The sequence below is a fragment of the Phocoena sinus genome, chromosome 8, assembly GCF_008692025.1.
Source record: "Phocoena sinus isolate mPhoSin1 chromosome 8, mPhoSin1.pri, whole genome shotgun sequence".
NCBI classification, from domain to species: domain Eukaryota; kingdom Metazoa; phylum Chordata; class Mammalia; order Artiodactyla; family Phocoenidae; genus Phocoena; species Phocoena sinus.
In genome coordinates, this window is record NC_045770.1 from 8,373,132 (window position 1) to 8,391,052 (window position 17,921).

The 17,921-nt window shown below is 49.9% G+C and overlaps 1 protein-coding gene across 1 annotated transcript in view; it reads left to right on the forward strand.

Annotated features, from left to right (window-relative positions):
• FEZ1 (fasciculation and elongation protein zeta 1) overlaps window positions 1-10,462 on the forward strand; it is a 40,026-nt gene extending 29,564 nt beyond the window's left edge. Inside the window, 6 exon segments of the mRNA XM_032641937.1 lie at window positions 932-1,099; window positions 1,102-1,202; window positions 2,212-2,292; window positions 3,718-3,793; window positions 7,642-7,707; window positions 10,106-10,462. Of these exon segments, the coding sequence (XP_032497828.1) occupies window positions 932-1,099; window positions 1,102-1,202; window positions 2,212-2,292; window positions 3,718-3,793; window positions 7,642-7,707; window positions 10,106-10,122 (509 nt within the window). The 3' untranslated portion in view covers window positions 10,123-10,462.
• Window positions 10,463-17,921: the final 7,459 nt, after the last annotated feature.

Below are 17,921 nucleotides of genomic sequence, written 5' to 3' on the forward strand. Positions count from 1 at the left end.
CCCAGGTGCCCTTTCCTTTTCTCTGACAGTAGCAGGACGCTCGGTACCACAAGCCAGACTTCATTTTTCTGTACGTGTTTGCCCATCTTTACATGTTTCACGTATTTGGGGCACGTGCACCGCGGCACAGGACAGCAGGTTTAAAGAAGGCCCTCAGATCGCTCTGTCTGACTTTGCTGTCGGCTGTGTCTTGATCAGGTTTTGGGAATAAACACCACCTCTCTATTGCTCCTCAGCACGGATGCCAAACCCCTTCATCTGGAGTTTGGGAATAAACACCACCTCTCTATTGCTCCTCATCACGATGCCAAACCACCTTCATCATGATTTTCCCCCAATTCCTTGACCCATTTCACATGAGGAATATTACAGGAGACAGAGGGAAATAGGGAGACGGAACAAGGGATCAAAACCCAGCACGTCTGCCCACACACGTTTTTTTGTTTTGTTTTGGTGGTACGCGGGCCTCTCACTGTTGTGGCCATCTCCCGTTGCGGAGCACAGCTCTGGACGCGCAGGCTCATGCGGCCATTGCTCATGGGCCCGCCCGCTCCGCAGCACGTGGGATCTTCCCGGACTGGGGCACGAACCTGTGTCACCTGCATCGGCAGGCGGACTCTCAACCACGTGCGCCACCAGGGAAGCCCCTTCCCCACACGTTTTTGTAGGACAGAGTCCACAGACTCCACAGTCCTTGGGGGCTGTTTTTCCTCCCTCCTTCATTTCCCCGAGATGATCTTCTCTTCCTCAGTCGATAACTGACTCTCCCTGCTGGCACGCCCCTAAATTGTGAAGGTCTGTCATGGCCCTTTGAGGAGCTATCTGGGGCCGGGGGGTCTCCTGCAGACCTGTCAGGCGGCCAGGGCCCTGGGAGCCTCTCCAGTGGGCTGGGCTTGATGCAGTGACACTGCAGGATGGTCTTCCCCTGCAGGACTGAGGCACATGTCTGGGTCTGAGCTGACAGAGCTGCTGGACCAGGTGGAGGGCGCCATCCGAGACTTTTCAGAGGAGCTGGTGCAGCAGCTGGCCCGCCGGGACGAGCTGGAGTTCGAGAAGGAGTGAAGAACATCCTTCATCACGGTGCTCATCGAGGTGCAGAACAGCAGAAGGAGCAGCGAGAACTGATGAAGAAGAGGCGGAAAGAGAAAGGGCTGAGCTTGCAGAGCAGCCGGATAGAGAAGGGAAGCCAGATGCCACTCAAGGTAAGAGGGCCGCCCGGCACGAGGACCAAGCACACCCACGCCTCCGGGCTCCCCGTTGCAGGTCCGGGGACCAGCCCTGCCGTGGCCCCAGACAGACCTGTCCTAAGCTGTGACAATGAGCAAGGACACCCTGGCAGACAGCAGAGCCACGAGAGGGAGAAGAGCCCACCCGTGTCCTCTGCTCTCCTAGAAGATGCCCAGTCTAACTGGAGGAGACAGGATGTAACACTGGAAAATAAGTGACTATGGCGTGTGCTCTCTTAAGCTAGATCTGAAAAAGTGGGGTGAAAGCATTTAGGATTGAAAGGAGTTGTGCCCTGGGACGAGCCTGCTACCAGCACAGCTTAGGGTCCTGACTCATCTCTTTAGGATGTCCATAGGGTGTTTCCGGATGGAACATTATGACGCCTTGTGATATTGACCAGATTCTTCTAACCAGTGGTTCTCCATCAGGGAAGCTCAGCAGAATCAGCTAAGGAGCTTTTTCAAAATACCTTTCCCTGGGCTCCCTCGCAGACCTACTGAATTGGGCCCGGGCATATGCATTTTGGAAAAAGCTTTCCAGATGAGGACAGTCATTTTACACCTGCCCTTCCCAATGGCTGGGCATTTTGTTTTCTTCCCTGAGACATTTTCATCCTCATCTGTCCAAGTTTCCCTCTGCTGCTTTATTTTCCTGTGTACACAATGGAGGCTGAAATGAGGAAACCCAGGAGTGCGGGGGGGGGGGGGGGGGGGGTCTTGTCGCCCGAGGCACTTACTCAGATAAGAGTCTTTGAGACTCTGCTATTGCTTCTTGCAAAGCTCAGGCTGAAATTTTGGCCTGTCTCTTAGCCCAGGTCTTACCTTTGCTTTCTAGTCGCAGAATCGGGGCCCGGATCTGGGACAGTATGGAAGCTGACAGGTCCAGGTAGCTTAGGGAGGACACAGGTGTCCCTGGGGCAATGAATATGAGCGGGAAGCACTTGCCCTTCTGAGTCTCGTTGTCCCCCCCCCCCCCCGTCCCCAGCGCTTCAGCATGGAAGGCATCTCCAACATCCTGCAGAGCGGCATCCGCCAGACCTTTGGCCCCTCAGGAACTGACAAGCAGGTACAACCCATCTCCCTGCTCCCAGCTTCCTTCCCAGATTCTTGCAACTTGGTCTCTCCAACAGAGCAGGGGATGGTGATTCACTAGAATTATCCCCGCACGGGGCCAGGTTGCAGGGGGAAATGTCCTAACAATTTCTTCCATTCTAAGGAGGAACAGAAAGTGTCTTTTTAAAGGCAAAGTTTTTTGAGCTTTAATATGAGAGGGCCTGGATAAAACTTAAAACTCAACACTACTTGTAGATCTATGAGTTCAGTCGTTTTCAGAACAAAATGCATTAAAGGGGAATCCACTTCATGAAAGATCCCATCCAAGAGCTTCATTACCTCTGCCACACTGGGCCACCAGGTGAGCCAGTCCCACCAAGACTGCCTCTTCACTTCAGCTGCCCTGTTGACTGTAACCCGTGCTGTGGGGGTCTCCCGTTTAGCTCCATTTAGTCCATCACTTCTCACCTGAGAAGTGGCTTGCATTTCTGGCTCTCAGGTGCCTGCCATGTGCTAGGCTCTGTTGCTTAGGGCAGTACAGAGATGAGGAAACCCTGGTCCGGCCCTCATGCAATGCATAATAGTCTAACAGAGAAGGCCAATTTGTCAATAGACACCTTTGAGGTTGTACACAAAAACTGTGTATGTTTTAGACATATTTGTAGCTGAATCCTAAGTGTTAGAATTCTGGAACTACAGCCTGGGAAGAGATTTTAAGAACATCTAACTCACTCCCCTGAGTTCACAGCAGTGAGAACTAAGGCCCAGAGAGATTAGGCGTTTCCCCAAGGCCACGCTGCTAGTGGCAGGGCCAGGACTGAAACACAGGCCTCCTGGTCTAAAGCTCTTCTCACTCACGACCCCCAGGCTCCCTCAGAACCTTCCAGGTCTCTCTGGCCGGTGTTCTTTGATATCCCACTGGACTCTAAGATGATTTTGTTGTAGGAGCACCTCATCTCCAGCAGAGGGAGCAAACCCAACATCCCAGACCCAGGGCAGGGTTGAGGTTTTCTCACTAGTCATTTTGACCGAAGAGAAACCATTCATTCTCAAGTTGCACTGCAGAAGATAAGAAAATATCACCCCCCCACCCCCTTAGAATGTTGTCTGCTTTCAGCTTAGAGGAGAAAAAGCTCACCAGTATTCCTAAATAATCAAAAAGTTTCTAGTGTCAGAAGAATATATCCGTTGGAGTGGAAGGACATTCTTCCTGGCTAATATGGTAAAGTCTTACTTTTAAAGAGACATTTTCCAAAAATGGGGGAAAAGTCCTGAAACGATGGTGCGCACATCATCACGGGTGTTGTCGAGAACGTCAAATTTGACGGAGCGTGTTTTTTAGAGAAAAGCCCAATCCCCATGCAAGCTGTCAACCATATCTCAGCCCCCGGGGGCCGGGCTTCTGTCTCACATGATGCACACCCTGCTTGTCTTCTAGTACCTGAACACGGTCATCCCTTACGAGAAGAAGGCCTCGCCCCCGTCGGTGGAAGATCTCCAGATGCTGACAAACAGTGAGTTCCTCCCATTTGCAGCGAGACCAGGGGCTCATTTCCCTCCCTCCCACCCTGTGAGTTGCACCCGTGGTATCTCAGTCCAGGGGTGTCCCCAGAGCAGTTTCTATGGGTCAAAATGTGCTCCACACCGTTGCATCACGTCCCCGGCACGGGGTACAATTAAAGAGTTCTGCAGCGATACCCAGAGCTGCCTCGTCTTTTCCCGGTTCCTGTAAGGGAAGAGACTTGCCAGAGAAAAGGAGCTGGTGGAAGAGGCTGGGGCGGTGGCAGGGTGGTAGTGGTGTGCAGGGGCTCTCTGTGGTTCATCCACCAGTCTCAAGGCTGTGCACTCTCTGCCTTGCCGTTTCTCTCTTCTGAAGCTTGAGGTTGCCTCGCGTCCCCAAGGCAGGGAGCTCCTTCTAAGGGACTGGCTGTATTTACTGAGAAGCAAGGTTTCTTGGGTGGGGTAAGGCTGATCAGAGAGAATAGAGTCTGGTTTTCATTCCAGGCAATGACTGCTTCCTCTCTTCCACTCTGACTCTAGTGTCAAGTAATATTAAGAAACATTCTGAGCTATGGGAGAAAACAGCCTGTGATAAAGAGGCAACATCTCTTTATAGACATCAAACACTACAACCCGCAAAGGGCCGGGGGGCACGTGGTGTCAGCCCTCAGTGTCAGCTGGATTCTTTTAGGAAGAGAAAAATCCTAGGCTGAGATGTGGGGACGGGCTCAGTGAATCACGAGACCGTCCATCTCCCTGGCAACCGTGCACTGCATTGAGTGACACACTGACGGGGCTGCGGCAGCCTGCAGCCCTGTTGCTGTGCTGCTGCCTCGGCGGGGATGGACCCCTGCAGGGCTATTTGACACCCTAGGGAATGGGAAGAGGAGCTTCAGCTGTTTGGCTGAGGAAGATAGATACCTCCTGGGCCCAGTGCTAAAGGTGCCCAAACGGTTTCATTTTTATCGTTTTGGAGAACTAAAGCAGGAGGTTCTGGTAAACGGAAATCTTGCCTACATCAATAGATACTGCGGCCTTGAGAACCTGGAATTTTAAAGTCAAAGTGCATCGGCTTCCTCATTTGGAGCGCCTTTATTTGCATACGTATGCACAAAGATTTTTTTTTTTTAATGGAAGCAGATAGAAACGAGCTGACATTTATAGGTGTTTGTATTTTCACAAGGAGTAAGCATTTGGAAAATAATTTGGACAAATTATGAAGGTTGATATATGTAGAGTACTCTATCGTACTCTTTTTTTTTTTCTATCATGCTCTTTTTTAAAAAGGAAGAGCTATAAATTTATGACAGATACCCATTCAGGAATTCAGTGTGAAATCCTTTCATTTTAATTAAGAAACACTGGGTTTGTTTACACATTTCAAGTTCATTTTAAAAGTTAGGGCTAGAGTATATCCATCATTTAGAATACTTTGGAAACATAGAAATGTGAACAAAAGGAAACAAGTAACTTCTTGTCCCCTTCACTGTGGTTACTGTATGGTGTTTTTCAGCCATAGTATTTTATGCCTTTTCCATATGGTTGGGATTATACCGGCTATAAAATTTCATATCATGATTTCAGTCACATCAGCTAACATTTGGTTAACATCCTTTTTATGGCTCTCTCTTCTGTCATATGGACATACGACATTCCAATATTTTATCCCTTTAAAAATAAAGCTGCCAACTTTCCTGAATACCAGTTCTCCTGTAGATGATGAAAGCTCTCTTTTTGGGCACATCCTTGTATGGGTTCGTGAATAACAACTCCTCTTTCCCCAACTCCTGAGTCAGAAATGTAGGCCAGGGCTTCCCTGGTGGCGCAGTGGTTGAGAGTCCGCCTGCCGATGCAGGGGACGCGGGTTCGTGTCCCGGTCCGGGAAGATCCCACATGCCGCGGAGCGGCTGGGCCCGTGAGCCATGGCCGCTGGGCCTGCGCGTCCGGAGCCTGTGCTCCGCAACGGGAGAGGCCACAACAGTGAGAGGCCCGCGTACCGCAAAAAAAAAAAAAAAAAAAAAAGAATGTAGGCCAAAGACTGGCTCCGGGGACTGGGCAATTTATATAAAGTTTGGATTTTGGAGATCACCTTAGTCACATATTGACTGAGTGCAATTATTGTATTTTTACGCCTATCTTCTTGGTGGGCAGCATTTAGTCTGCTTGTGCTCAGTTGCAAAGTATTTTCAGCCTATTACATCGAAGTGAATCCATGTCTAAAAATACGGAAGAAATAAAAGAAACCATTGCCTGGATGGCCTGAGGTCCAGTCTTTTTCTGGAGTTGGCCACGGACTCGTGCCACCATCAGGCTCTGTTCCTCACCCACTCCTGAGCTTTGGAGTCAAGTTCCATGACCCTGACTTGCAACGAGGCAAGGTAATCAATGGAAAACAGGACCTAGGAATGGACTGGGGGGGTCCCTCCATTGTAATGGTTGCCTCCTGACCCCAGCTAGCAGGGCCAGCTGATCTTTCGTGCTTTTTCCACTTGCCAAAAGTAATACATGTTCATGGAAAAAAACTGGACACTGTAGAGATATCACAGTAGAAGGGAACAACGCCCGGGGTCTCACACTCCGAGGTATCTGCTTTTTACGGTTTCATGCACATTCTTCCAGATTTTTCTATGAATATTAGCATTTATTATTTACTCATTTAAAATGAATACATAAAGTTCTGCAGCCTTCTTTCTTCATTCATAAGTATGTCTTGTATATAGACATCGCTCTCATCTCTCATGAAGCTGTATGAGACTGTGTATATACTATATACACCAGAGTTTACTTAAGGTATCCACTGATGAGTAACTCTATTGTTGGATAACCCACCCCTGCCCTCACTTTTTGATAGTATAAGCAAGGTCCAGGTATTTTCTTGAAGGATTTTCTACAAAGCTGACTTCCACGACATGAATCATGAATATGAGAAGATGCTTCCTAGTTTAATAACAGAAAAATCTGTTTTAAAAACTTTTATAAAAAGCCTTTAGGCTTTATCCACTTCCCTATTGTTTGCTTCATGTGTAGGTCACATCCTGTTTCAACAAGAAGTCTGTAAGCTCCTTGAGGGTCGTTAATACTCTTGCATTTCCACAAATTCTAGCGCTGTACTGGGCATAGAGTAGAAAATATTTGTGAAATTAAATTCATTTGCTGTTAATAAACTGGAGGCGAGAACTTTGCTAATAATATCTGTTTATACGAATAGAATGTCTTTAAAGACAGATTTATCGGTGGTTCCGTGATGTGACAGCTGTTATTCTTAACATTTGGATTGCATCTGAAAGCTGATTCCTTTTTTAAATTGCTTTGTTTATTTTTATGATCATTAAAGATACATACTTAGGAGGTGATGTGGAAATTATAGATGAGCACACACAAAAAAAGTAAAGGATAAAAGTGAAGTCACCTCATCCACAGGGCCACCCTGACTTTTTTTTTTTTTTTTTGCGGTACGCGGGCCTCTCACTGTTGTGGCCTCTCCTGTTGCCGAGCACAGGCTCTGGACGCGCAGGCTCAGTGGCCATGGCTCATGGGCCCAGCCGCTCCGCGGCATGTTGGATCCTCCCAGACCGGGGCACGAACCCGTGTCCCCTGCATCGGCAGGCAGACTCCCAATCACTGCGCCACCAGGGAAGCCCCGACCCTGACTCTTTTGATGGATTTCCCAGCAGCCCCCTCCCCGCCCCAGCAGGTTGAATGCTGACTCTTGCCAGAGGCTTCTAGACTTTGCTGAGTACTCAGTGCTCAATACTTGTTTCCTTGACTCTGTCTCGCTCACTTTGGGTTGGTGGGTTGTCTGGCCCCAGAGGTGAGCCCTATGCCCTGATGCATCTTAGCTCCTTTCTCTCTCCTTCTCCAGTTCTCTTTGCCATGAAGGAGGATAATGAGAAGGTGCCCACTTTGCTGACGGACTACATTTTAAAAGGTGAGAGCGGCCCAGGCCTCTGGGAGCAGAAGCATCCTCTAGGGCCCCCTCCCCCAGGACTCCTGCTGGACACGTGGAACCCTCACCGCAGCCCTCCCAGGGCATCCACGCCAGGCCAGATCGGGCAGGGCCAGGGAACTCAGTGGACAATTGTGGGGAGGCCCTCGCCTTTGGATGTTGCTAGGAGGCCTGAGGAGGAGATTCCATCACCCCCGAGTCACCAGAGTGACTCCACACAAAAAGCAGCCAAACCAACAAAAGAGTTATTGTGAAAGTTCTCTGTGGCTTGGGCTATTTAGTGGCAAAAACAAAGCCAGAGGATACCTTTAACAGTTTCAACTACTTGGAAGGCAGCAAACTAGAGTTATGATTAGCTACATCCTTTCATAACTTTTTGTTTCATCTTTTATTATGGAAATTTTTAATATATATAAAAGTAGAGTGAATGGTATGATGAACTGCCATGTACTTAACATCCAGCTTTAACAATTATTAACTCCTGGCCAATCTAGTTTTCATTTATATCACTTCTCTCTTCCATGTTATTCTGAAGCAAATGCCAACCACTATATATATTTTTCATCCATGAATATTTCAGTGTACATTCCTAAAATATAACCACGATATCATGACCACAACTAGAAAAATAAAAAATGTAAAAGTATCTTTGAGGGACTCCCCTGGCCATCCAGTGGTTAAGATTCCACACTTCCACTGCAGGGGGCTCAGGTGCGATCCCTGGTCGAACTAAGATCCCACATGCCTCATGGCATGACCAAAAAAAAAAAAAAGTATCTTTGATTACCCAACCAGTGTTCAGGTTTCCCTGATTTTCCTATAAATTTTTTTCAGGTTATTTGTTTGAATCAGGATCCAAAGAAGGTCCATACATTACAATTGCATAATGTATCTCTTAAATCTCTTTTAATATATATAGGTTCCCCTTTCCCTCCTCTCTCTCATTCTTTGCATTTTATTTCTTAGAGAAACCAGGTTATTTGCCCCATAGCATTTCCTCATTCCGGCTTTTCCTCGGTAGTTGTGTCCTCACGGTTTCATTTAATACGTTCTTCAACCTTTTGTATTTCTTGTTGCCCAGTAGAGCTAGAGGACTGACCACATTCAGATCGTCCACACCAGACCAGACCAGGCAGGGCCAGAGAGCTCAGTGTACAATTGTCCACAAAATTTTTGATAAGTTTTAGGTTATCAATGGTTGTAAACTTCCATTAAGAGACCTATTACCTGGTTGTCTTTCTTTGGGGGATATTAATATCTGTATTAGTCTGCTCAGGCTGCTGAAACAGAAGACCGGGTGGCTTAAACAACAGAAATTTATTTTCTCGCAGTTCTGGAGAGTAGAAGTCCAGGTTCAAGGGGCCAGTAAAGTGGGTTTCTAGTGAGGGCTCTCTTCTTGGCTTGTAAACAGCTACCTTCTCGCTATGTTCTCACACGGCCTTTCTTCTGTGTGTGTGGGGAGAGTGCCAGAGCGCTCTGGTGCTTCTTCTTACAAGGACACTAATCCCGGCAGATCAGAGCCCCACCCATAAGACTTCATTTAACCCTCCCTCCTTAGAGGCTCCATCTCCAAAGACAGCTGCACTGGGGGTTAGGGCTTCAACATGAATTCTTGGGGGGACACAAACATTGATTGTGTAACACTCTCCATCAATGGTCATTCATTGTCCAGATTCTGTTTTTCATTAGGTTTTGCTCCACAGGCACAACCTTGGGCGCAGCTTCCAAAGGCTTGTGGACCTCAGTTTAGAACCTCTTAGCTGTATTGTTTCCATAAGGCTCAGAAAGATTAATATTGAATTTCCGCAGGATGAATTTAGGCTAAACATTGGGAAGAACTTCTGACTCTTAAAGGTTTTTAAAGAGTATCCCATTTCTCAAAGGAGGTGTGTAGAAATGGGTTCTATACGTCTGGGAGCCCGAGAGCTAGACTTTACCCCTCACGATCCACTGAAATGTCAGTGAATTTATAAAACTAGTTAACATTTACTGAGCACTTTCTATTTGCCTCTGAGCAACCCTGTGGAGTAGGCAGAGACACAGGCTACTGTATACATGAAGAAACAAGCACAGGTAGGAGAAGTTATTTCCCGAAGGTCATAGAATTTGTAACAGCCAGACCCAGGATGTGAACCCAAGCAGATGGGCAGCAGAGACCATGCAGTTAATCATTACACTGAACAATCGCCTATCCCTGGCTCTTCCTCCTTCTGGAAGGAAGACACGTGATCACCATCCTTCCCTGGTTCTAAGGGGACAGTTCTCTGCTCAGGACGCAGGCGAGAGGCTGGCGTGACCGCTCTCGGCCACGGACACCCTGGGCTGGCAGGTCTGGCCACACACTTGCTTTGACATCCCTTCTCTCCTCTTCTCTTTCCAGTGCTCTGTCCTACCTAACCTTGCCCTTGGGAGCAGCCTTGCTGCGGAGGTCACTGAGCAAGAGTCATCCCACCGCAGGGACTGCATGACACCACGTAGCCTCCGCCGTGTATTTAAACGTGTATAGCTTAACCTGGATTAAACATGAGCAAATGCGCGGGGTCCTTTGCTGTTGGCTTCTAGTCCTAGTAACCATTGGATGCATGACCGAGGGGCAGGGCTGGTGACGTCACCTCCTCTCTGCCTGTGTCGGAGGGAGGTAGACGCTGTCGCCACTCATGGTGTAGTCTGGCTCCAGCCCTCAAAAACAGCTTCCACCCTAAGACTAATTTTGAAATAAACCTTCATTTAATTAATATTCTTCATGTGCTCTGGCGTGTGGTGCCCCTCGGCCCTCTGGTACAGACCTCCAGGGAAAGGATGTGTAGCTGCAACTTGATGCTCGTGGCCCGTGGCAGCCAACACGGCGTTTAGGGCTGGGCCGGGGTGGGGGGGGTGGTGCATGCCATGCCCTGTGGCGGGGCTGCAGTCGTACAGACGGGAGGACGAGGCCATCTGCAGACGCCTAAGATCTGGCTGCTTGACAGCTTTACAGGGAGCCGCAGGCTGAGTTGGAGGAACTACTGGTTAGAGAGGAGATTGTGAAGTTAGCGCATGGCAAGTGAAGCTCGGGGGGAGCGGCTGGGCAGCTGTGGTGCCTCCTGTTGGGATGGCCGGGTTGACTCCAGGAGGCCCAGGTGCTGGAGGGCATCAGCTCCGCTGGGTTCTCCCAGCGTGGGGGTCCCGGCTGCTTTCCTGACTGCTCCCACTGACCCCTGGTATCCTCTGGCCGTGCGTGCCCTCCTTGCCCTCCCTGCAGCCCTCGACTCCCATGTGCTGTCCCCGGCATTGCCAGCCTCTTTGGGCCAGCAGGTGAAAGCTGTCCTCGTATCCGGAGGGGGCTCGATTTCACCACGACCTGAACTGTTTTGGCTTCCATCTTGTGGCTTGAATGATATTAACTCTGCAGATTCCCACAGTCCTGTCTTAAAACAAAACTTTTATCAAGTACTTGCTATGCACCTGCCACTAGCTTTGTCACCTCTACAAATCATCTTGCATCTCAGCAGCCCTACGTAGGTAGTAGCATTGCCCTGATAGAAGGATGCGGAGACCAAGAAGCAGAGATGCTCAAAGTGGTGGAGTCAGACTGGCACCTCGTCCTCTAATCCAGTTAGATCTCCACCCCCTCTTAGGAGTTTGGTGTTTGTGTGCCCCACGGAAAGCCGTGCTTCACCACACTGGCAACTCCACGGAAGGCCACAGATGGAAACAGGTGACAATAGAAGGCATCCTTGTTGCCCTGCCTCTCACTTCCTGGGCCTCTGCTTTTCTAGGAGTGGTGCCGTAGAGCAGTAGCAGTCTTCCCTGGGGGTGAGGGGGCGGGGAAACTACCCCAGTGCCTGCAGCTCAAACTCAGGCATCTACACAGAGCAGGACTTCTGTGTGGACAGAGCCCCGGCCACTATAGGAAGGTGGAAACACCACAAGGTACCCAATGCAAATCCTCAGGGGTCAGCATGTGTACCTAAGTACAAGAGCTTTGACAAAAAGGGGCACCTGCAGCTCTGCGTTCTTTGGTGCCACGGCCAAGGGGCAAAGGGCCACTGGCAGGGTGAGGTCCTTAGCACGATTCACACTTTGCCAGCCATGGGGGGGTGGGGTGGGGTGGGGAAAAAAAAAAAAAAAAAAAAAAAATCAGTGAATTCCCAAGAGCCTTCCTTCCTGCCTTGGATTTGTCAGATCTGGGTCAGCCACTCCTTTCCCCCAATTTATCCTGCCAGCAGGTGTCTGAAGCAGCAGAGACAAGCTAATCAAAGCTGCTGGCAGTTAAAAATAAGCCTCAGGTGCCAGGGAGATGCTCCATCTCGGAGGAGGTGAGTCTAGCAGGACGGGGGCGGGGGTGGGAGTAGCGGCTGCTGTTTCCCTCCTGTTGTCCACATCGGGAGCCGAGGGGGATAGTAAATCAACGTCTCGTGGTTTTGCATCACCCTTTCCTCTGTCCTTGCTACTCAACATGAGGGGCCCAGACCAGCAGCAGTGACAGCGCGTAGAAACTTGTTAGAAACGCAAAACTCAGGCCCAGCGCCCAGCAACCCCCCCGCCCCACCGTTGGAAGCTGCATTTTAACGAGATTTCCAGGTAATTGGTGTTTGTGTTACGTTTGGAGACGCTTTACTAAGCTTTCGGTAAAAAGCTGGAGCCCTGACTCTCGGAGACTGAACCCTCAGAAAGCAAGGATGGTGTGATTAACAGGTGACCTCACTGTCTCTCCCCCGCACTCTGGTCCTCATCCCTCAGGGTCCCAGGGTGGATGGATACTTCTAACTCCAGTCAGTCCCGACGGCAAAGCTCAAGTCGACCTAGGGACTTGAGCTAGGCACTCAGCCAGGGCCACCGGGGAGCCAGGGCCTGCAGGGCACCCTCCTGGGCAGGTAGGACGTAGTTCGGCCAGCAGGCTCCTTCACTGAGGTACATCCGCATCAATTAAAGGCCTCCATGTGGGTTTGCGAAGCTTAATCTGATCCAGTCTTGGTGAGGAAATGCCGTTGTCGGGCCTGATGCCAGCCTTTGGTTGTGTAGAATCGAAACAAACTATCCTATGTCCCCACACTCCCTTTCCTTGCATCTCTGCTTCAAGACGGGAGACAGATGTGGTATCTCAGAAAGAAAACCCAAAGGAAAATAAATTAATTAATTAATTTAAAAAGAAAAAGGACTTTCCTGGTTGGCACAGTCGTTAAGAATCCGCCTGCCAACGCAAGGGACACGGGTTCAAGCCCTGGTCCAGGAAGATCCCACATGCCGTGGAGCAGCTAAGCCCGTGTGCCACAACTACAGAGCCCACGAGCCACAACTACTGAAGCCTGTGTGCCTAGAGCCCGTGCTCCGCAACAAAGTGTAGCCCCCGCTCTCCGCAACTAGAGAAAAGCCCGCGCGCTGCAACAAAGACCCAGTGCAGACAAAACTAAATAAATAAATAAACAAATTAAAGAAAAAGAGAACCCAAAGGGAAGGACGTTGGGATACTAAGTTTTACGGGATGAGTTGGATTTTTAAAATGAAATAAACCTTTTGCGTGCTCACTGGAATAATATCTGGAGTATAACTATCTTCTAGAGGCCAGGGAAGAGACGGGGAAAATCATAAGGTGCAATCCAATGGGTGTTTCAGTATGAATGATGGACCAAGTCCTAACGGGCGTGATGAGTCCGTTCCATGGGCTTTGAGCATCACTGTGTCCTAGGGACTCCCCCAGCGGCCCCGTCACAAGAGCGCTTCCGGTCTCACCAAAGGCCAGGAGCAGGGGGCACCCCAGGGGCCCAGCCCTCCTTCAGGAGAAGCGTGAATCGGGAGGGAGCCGGGAGAGGTGACACCCAGGCCAGCGTCCACGATTAGTATGCGTGGAGGGGAGAGTAATTAGATGCAGCTCTTGGAGAAGAGACACGTTCTTGATGGCGCCTGATGATTTATTTCCTTGGGAGGATGACAGGAGACTCCTTAGGATTTCTGTCTGAGCCTGAGCTTTGCTCTCCTCCTCCCTTCGTGAGAGAGGGGACGCAGAGGCCACTCTGCTTACCAGGAAGGTGCTTGGCTTCATATTACTGCCTTTCTTTTAAAAGAACAATGGGCCACCTTAACCCACAGCCTCGCAGCTCCAGCCCCTCACCCCCTGCCCAAGCCCTCATGCATATTCATCCTGCTTCAAAGAGCACAGCATGGAATATGCAAATTAGCCAGGCAGGAGCTGGTTGGCATTTTGATAATAGCTTTGTCTGACAAACCCCAGAGACACACGCACATCTAGTTCCTCTCTCTCTTTATCTCTCTCTCTCTCTCTTCCCCTCCCTCCCTCCCTCCCTCTCTCCCCTTCCTCTATCCTGTGTCCCCCTCTTCATTCTCTCTTCCACTCCCCATCTGTCAGAGAACAGGAAAATGAAGCGAGTTAATGAAAGGCCAGGTGTCTGCATTCCAGTCCAGTGTATTTCCACTTTTCTCTCCTCCTCCTTGAACAGAACCATTTTGTTTTTCCCATTAAAGTGTTCCTGATCCGACAACGCCTGCGGCCCCGGGCCTGCCCTCTGCTCTCAGTGGCCTCCCCGACTTCGTCTGGGCCCCATTCTCTGCTCTCTCTCCCAGAGATGAGCTCCCTTCTCTTTGTCCTTCCATCTTTCAACCTGGTTTTACTGTCAACAGTCGAGCCTAAAAAACCCAAGAACCTGGACTTGCCCTTTGAACAGGAGGGAAGGAATCACCTACACAGGCTGGAAGTGAGGGGGGCTTGGATGTCTGTTGTCATCACTGACAGGTTACTCGGACTCAGCAGTTCCTGACCTCTCGCATCCATCTCTACGACACATCTGAGCAGCCATCAGCAACGGCGCAATGGACCTGCCTTTGCCCCGTTCTTGGTCCCCGTCTGTTGATAGACAACAGCGGCCTCTCCCCCAACACTATCTCCCCAAGCCCCTGCCGCAGCACCGCTCCTAGAAAAGCACGCAGAGCAATTTCTCAAGGACTTAGGTCCTACCCTTCCCCCCCGCAATGTAAATGGTTGCTCCTAGAAAAGTACGCAGAGCAATTTCTTAAGGACTTAGGTCCTGCCCCTCCCCCCAAAATGTAAATGGTTCCAGCTGGAGGTGGTGGGCTACTGGGTAGATGTGCTCTGCCTTGGGAGAAGCAGCTAAGGTTTGGATCCCACGTCTGTGAAGGCTGTTTCATCTGGGAAACTTACAGGAGGAAAGCAGAGGCAGGGGCAGGGATGCAGGCACCTCCGAGGATTTCAGGGAAGAGGGGAGTCTCTTCCGTTGACCTTGAAGGCCAGCCCTGATCAAGCCAAAGCTCAGGAGGCAAATTACCTCATAGAAGGAGCATGGGTTTGAGGCTTGGGTCCAAATCCCAGCTCTACTACCTATTCGCAAAATAATTTTTGAGAAAATTATTTAATTTCTCTGTTTCCGTATTTTAGAAATGGGATATTAATAATAATGCCAGTAATTCCCCCAGGGCTTTTTGGAATCATTTACAGTATCTAGCATATATGCTAAGTGCTCAGTACATTGTGACTTTTATTGTTGCTGGTAAACTTCCAGGAACATAGAGAAAGGACTGGGCCCTATGGCCTCTTAAGCCTCATCATTTTCTCAATCCAGAAGCAACCAGGAACACCTGAAAGCAAAACCAAAACAAGATAGGGTGTGGCCTGTTCCCCTCAAATCGGCCTCACCACCCCCACCCCCTTTAGGCTCCCTAAATCCTGCTTAGTGGTGGCCCATCTGATTCTAGGACCAGTGGCCTCTGGGCTCTCCTGCACAAGGCGACAAAACCAAGAGGCAGAGCTGGGTCATATTCTGATTTCTCAGCAGGTTCATTCAGGGTGGGTGGTGGAGAAGGGACGGTGAAAAGTCACATTTATTTTTGCACTTAGAGAAAAGATTCTATTTTCACCGGCAAGGAGACAGGTAGAATGACAGAAGAGGAAGCACACAGGCCACCCCAGACGCAGTCAGAGAAGCCTCACGTGCTGTAGGATTACAACGTGATCCGATCAGGTGGGGTCATGAGGATAAATTCATGAGGTTGGAGAAAGGCACTGCAGATATCCCGCAGATGAAGTAAGCCTCGAAGATCACTGCTTCCTCCACCCGCCGCCAGAGGGCAGCTCTCAGCTCGAGGGGTGGAGGTTGGCGGGATCCGGTGAATCTATGCAACGCTGGAGGGCCCCGGGCTCCCGTAGCTGGACGTGGACGGCAAAGGTGGGTGACAATTTACAATGCGCTGTGGATGGGGTTCCCACAGGGAGTGGGCAAGTTGGGTTTACTGACCCTTGGTGCCCTTTCCAGGACTGAGAAACAGTGTTTTCACTCTAGCCTGGGATCTTTGTTGTGTGCAAAGACCCCTGGAGGGGGCGGTACGGAGGGCAACAAGGCCCTTGCGGCTCAGAGCGACTCACCGCGGAGCTTTTTCTGCAATCAGGCTTGGGTGAAGCAGTGGTTCAGCATCTCCGGGGTGCTATTCAAAATGCACCGACCTCAGCCCCACCCTTGGAGAGTCTGCTCTAGCAGACTGAGAATGGAATTTGGGCGCCTTCACCTCCAAAACCCTGCTCAGCAATTCTGAGGTGCCCCCTGCAGAGAACTCCTGAGGTGGGAATTGGGAGAGAGACGAAGATGCCCCTGGGCATGGAGGTGCTGGGGGGATTTCGTCACAAGAGAGCTAGGTTATTTCATCTCCTCCCAAAATGTGACCCCACATGCATACACAGCGCCATGCAGGCAAAGGGGCAGCAGGAAAAGTGGAGTAGGCTAGCTGCTGGGGGCCTGGGCAGTGATGTGGTCTCAGCTTCCCCAGCAGGGCTGGGGTCATCCGCAGGGAGGAGAGGCATCCCCAGGAGGAGCTGGGGGTCCGCTGCACTGTCGTCCGCGGGACTGAGTTTCATAGAAGATCCACCAAAGGGGAACTTAAAGACCCTCCCCTCTCACCCCCTCGCTGTGCAGGTGAGGAAGTGAATTTAGGTGGTCCCTGTGGGTGAGGGGAAGTATTGGCAGAGTCTCAGTCAAATCCAGGGGAAGCCAGTGCTCTTTCTTTCCCTGCAAAGGAGTCACGGGAGGCCCGCAGGTGGGCAGAGCTGGCCTTGCATGAGTCTGATATCATAAAATGTTGCAGTACTGTGGGGGGAAGAACCACCCAGAAATTCACGAAAGAGCAGGCGGATGGGAGAGCTGCACACCTGAAGTGAGTTCTCTGGATAATGCTTGGGTGTAATAAGATGAAAAGAATCTGAAAATGAAAAGGTATAATGAGATATACACAACTGAAGGGAATTGTCTTAAATGGCTGATTGTAATGAGATGCACATAAATTGTCAGGCTTGTAATGAAATGAAAAAAAATTCTTGCCTGGTAATACTGGGTGTAATGTCTACACCTGAAATAAGTCGTCTCAGTGCACTGAATGTAATGAGATGCACATAATTTTAAAGAGTGTAATGAGATGAGAAATAAATCAAACACTTGTCTTAAAATGAAAGATGTACTAAGAGGCATACACCTGAAGGGCATTGTCCTAAATGGTTTTGCTTTAATGAGATGCATTTAATTTGCAAAGGGGCTAAATGAGATTGGCCCAGAGAGAGGCTGAGAAATATAAAAGTATAGGGTACACTTGAAAGTGGTATCATAAAATCTGCCTGGTATGTGGGATGGAAATAAGATGCTACCTTAGAAATGTGTGGAGGACTTCCCTGCTGGCACAGCGGTTAAGAATCCGCCTGCCAATGCAGGGACACGGGTTTGAGCCCTGGTCTGGGAAGATCCCACATGCTGCGGAGCAACTAAGCCCGTGCGCCACAACTACAACTGCTGTGCCTGCACTCTAGAGCCCGCAAGCCACAACTACTGAGCCCGAGTGCCACAACTACTGAAGCCCGCATGCCTAGAGCCCGTGCTCCACAAGAGAAGCCACCGCAATGAGAAGCCTGCACACCACAACGAAGAGTAACCCCCGCTCACCACAACTAGAGAAAGCCCGCGCACAGCAACGAAGACCCAGCACAGCCAAAAAGAAAGAAAGGAAGGAAGAGAGGAAGAAAGCAATGCATGGAGCATGATGCTATTGGCATTCTTTCTGCCAGTCCTCTGTGACCTTTGGCCTGGGCTGCTCTGCAAAGTTAAATTATCCTCTGTCCCCCATACGATGCCAGGCACATAGTAGGCACCTGTGGATACTCACTGAATGATTAACTGGCTCAGGGAGTTGTAGTGTATTTAGCAAAAGGA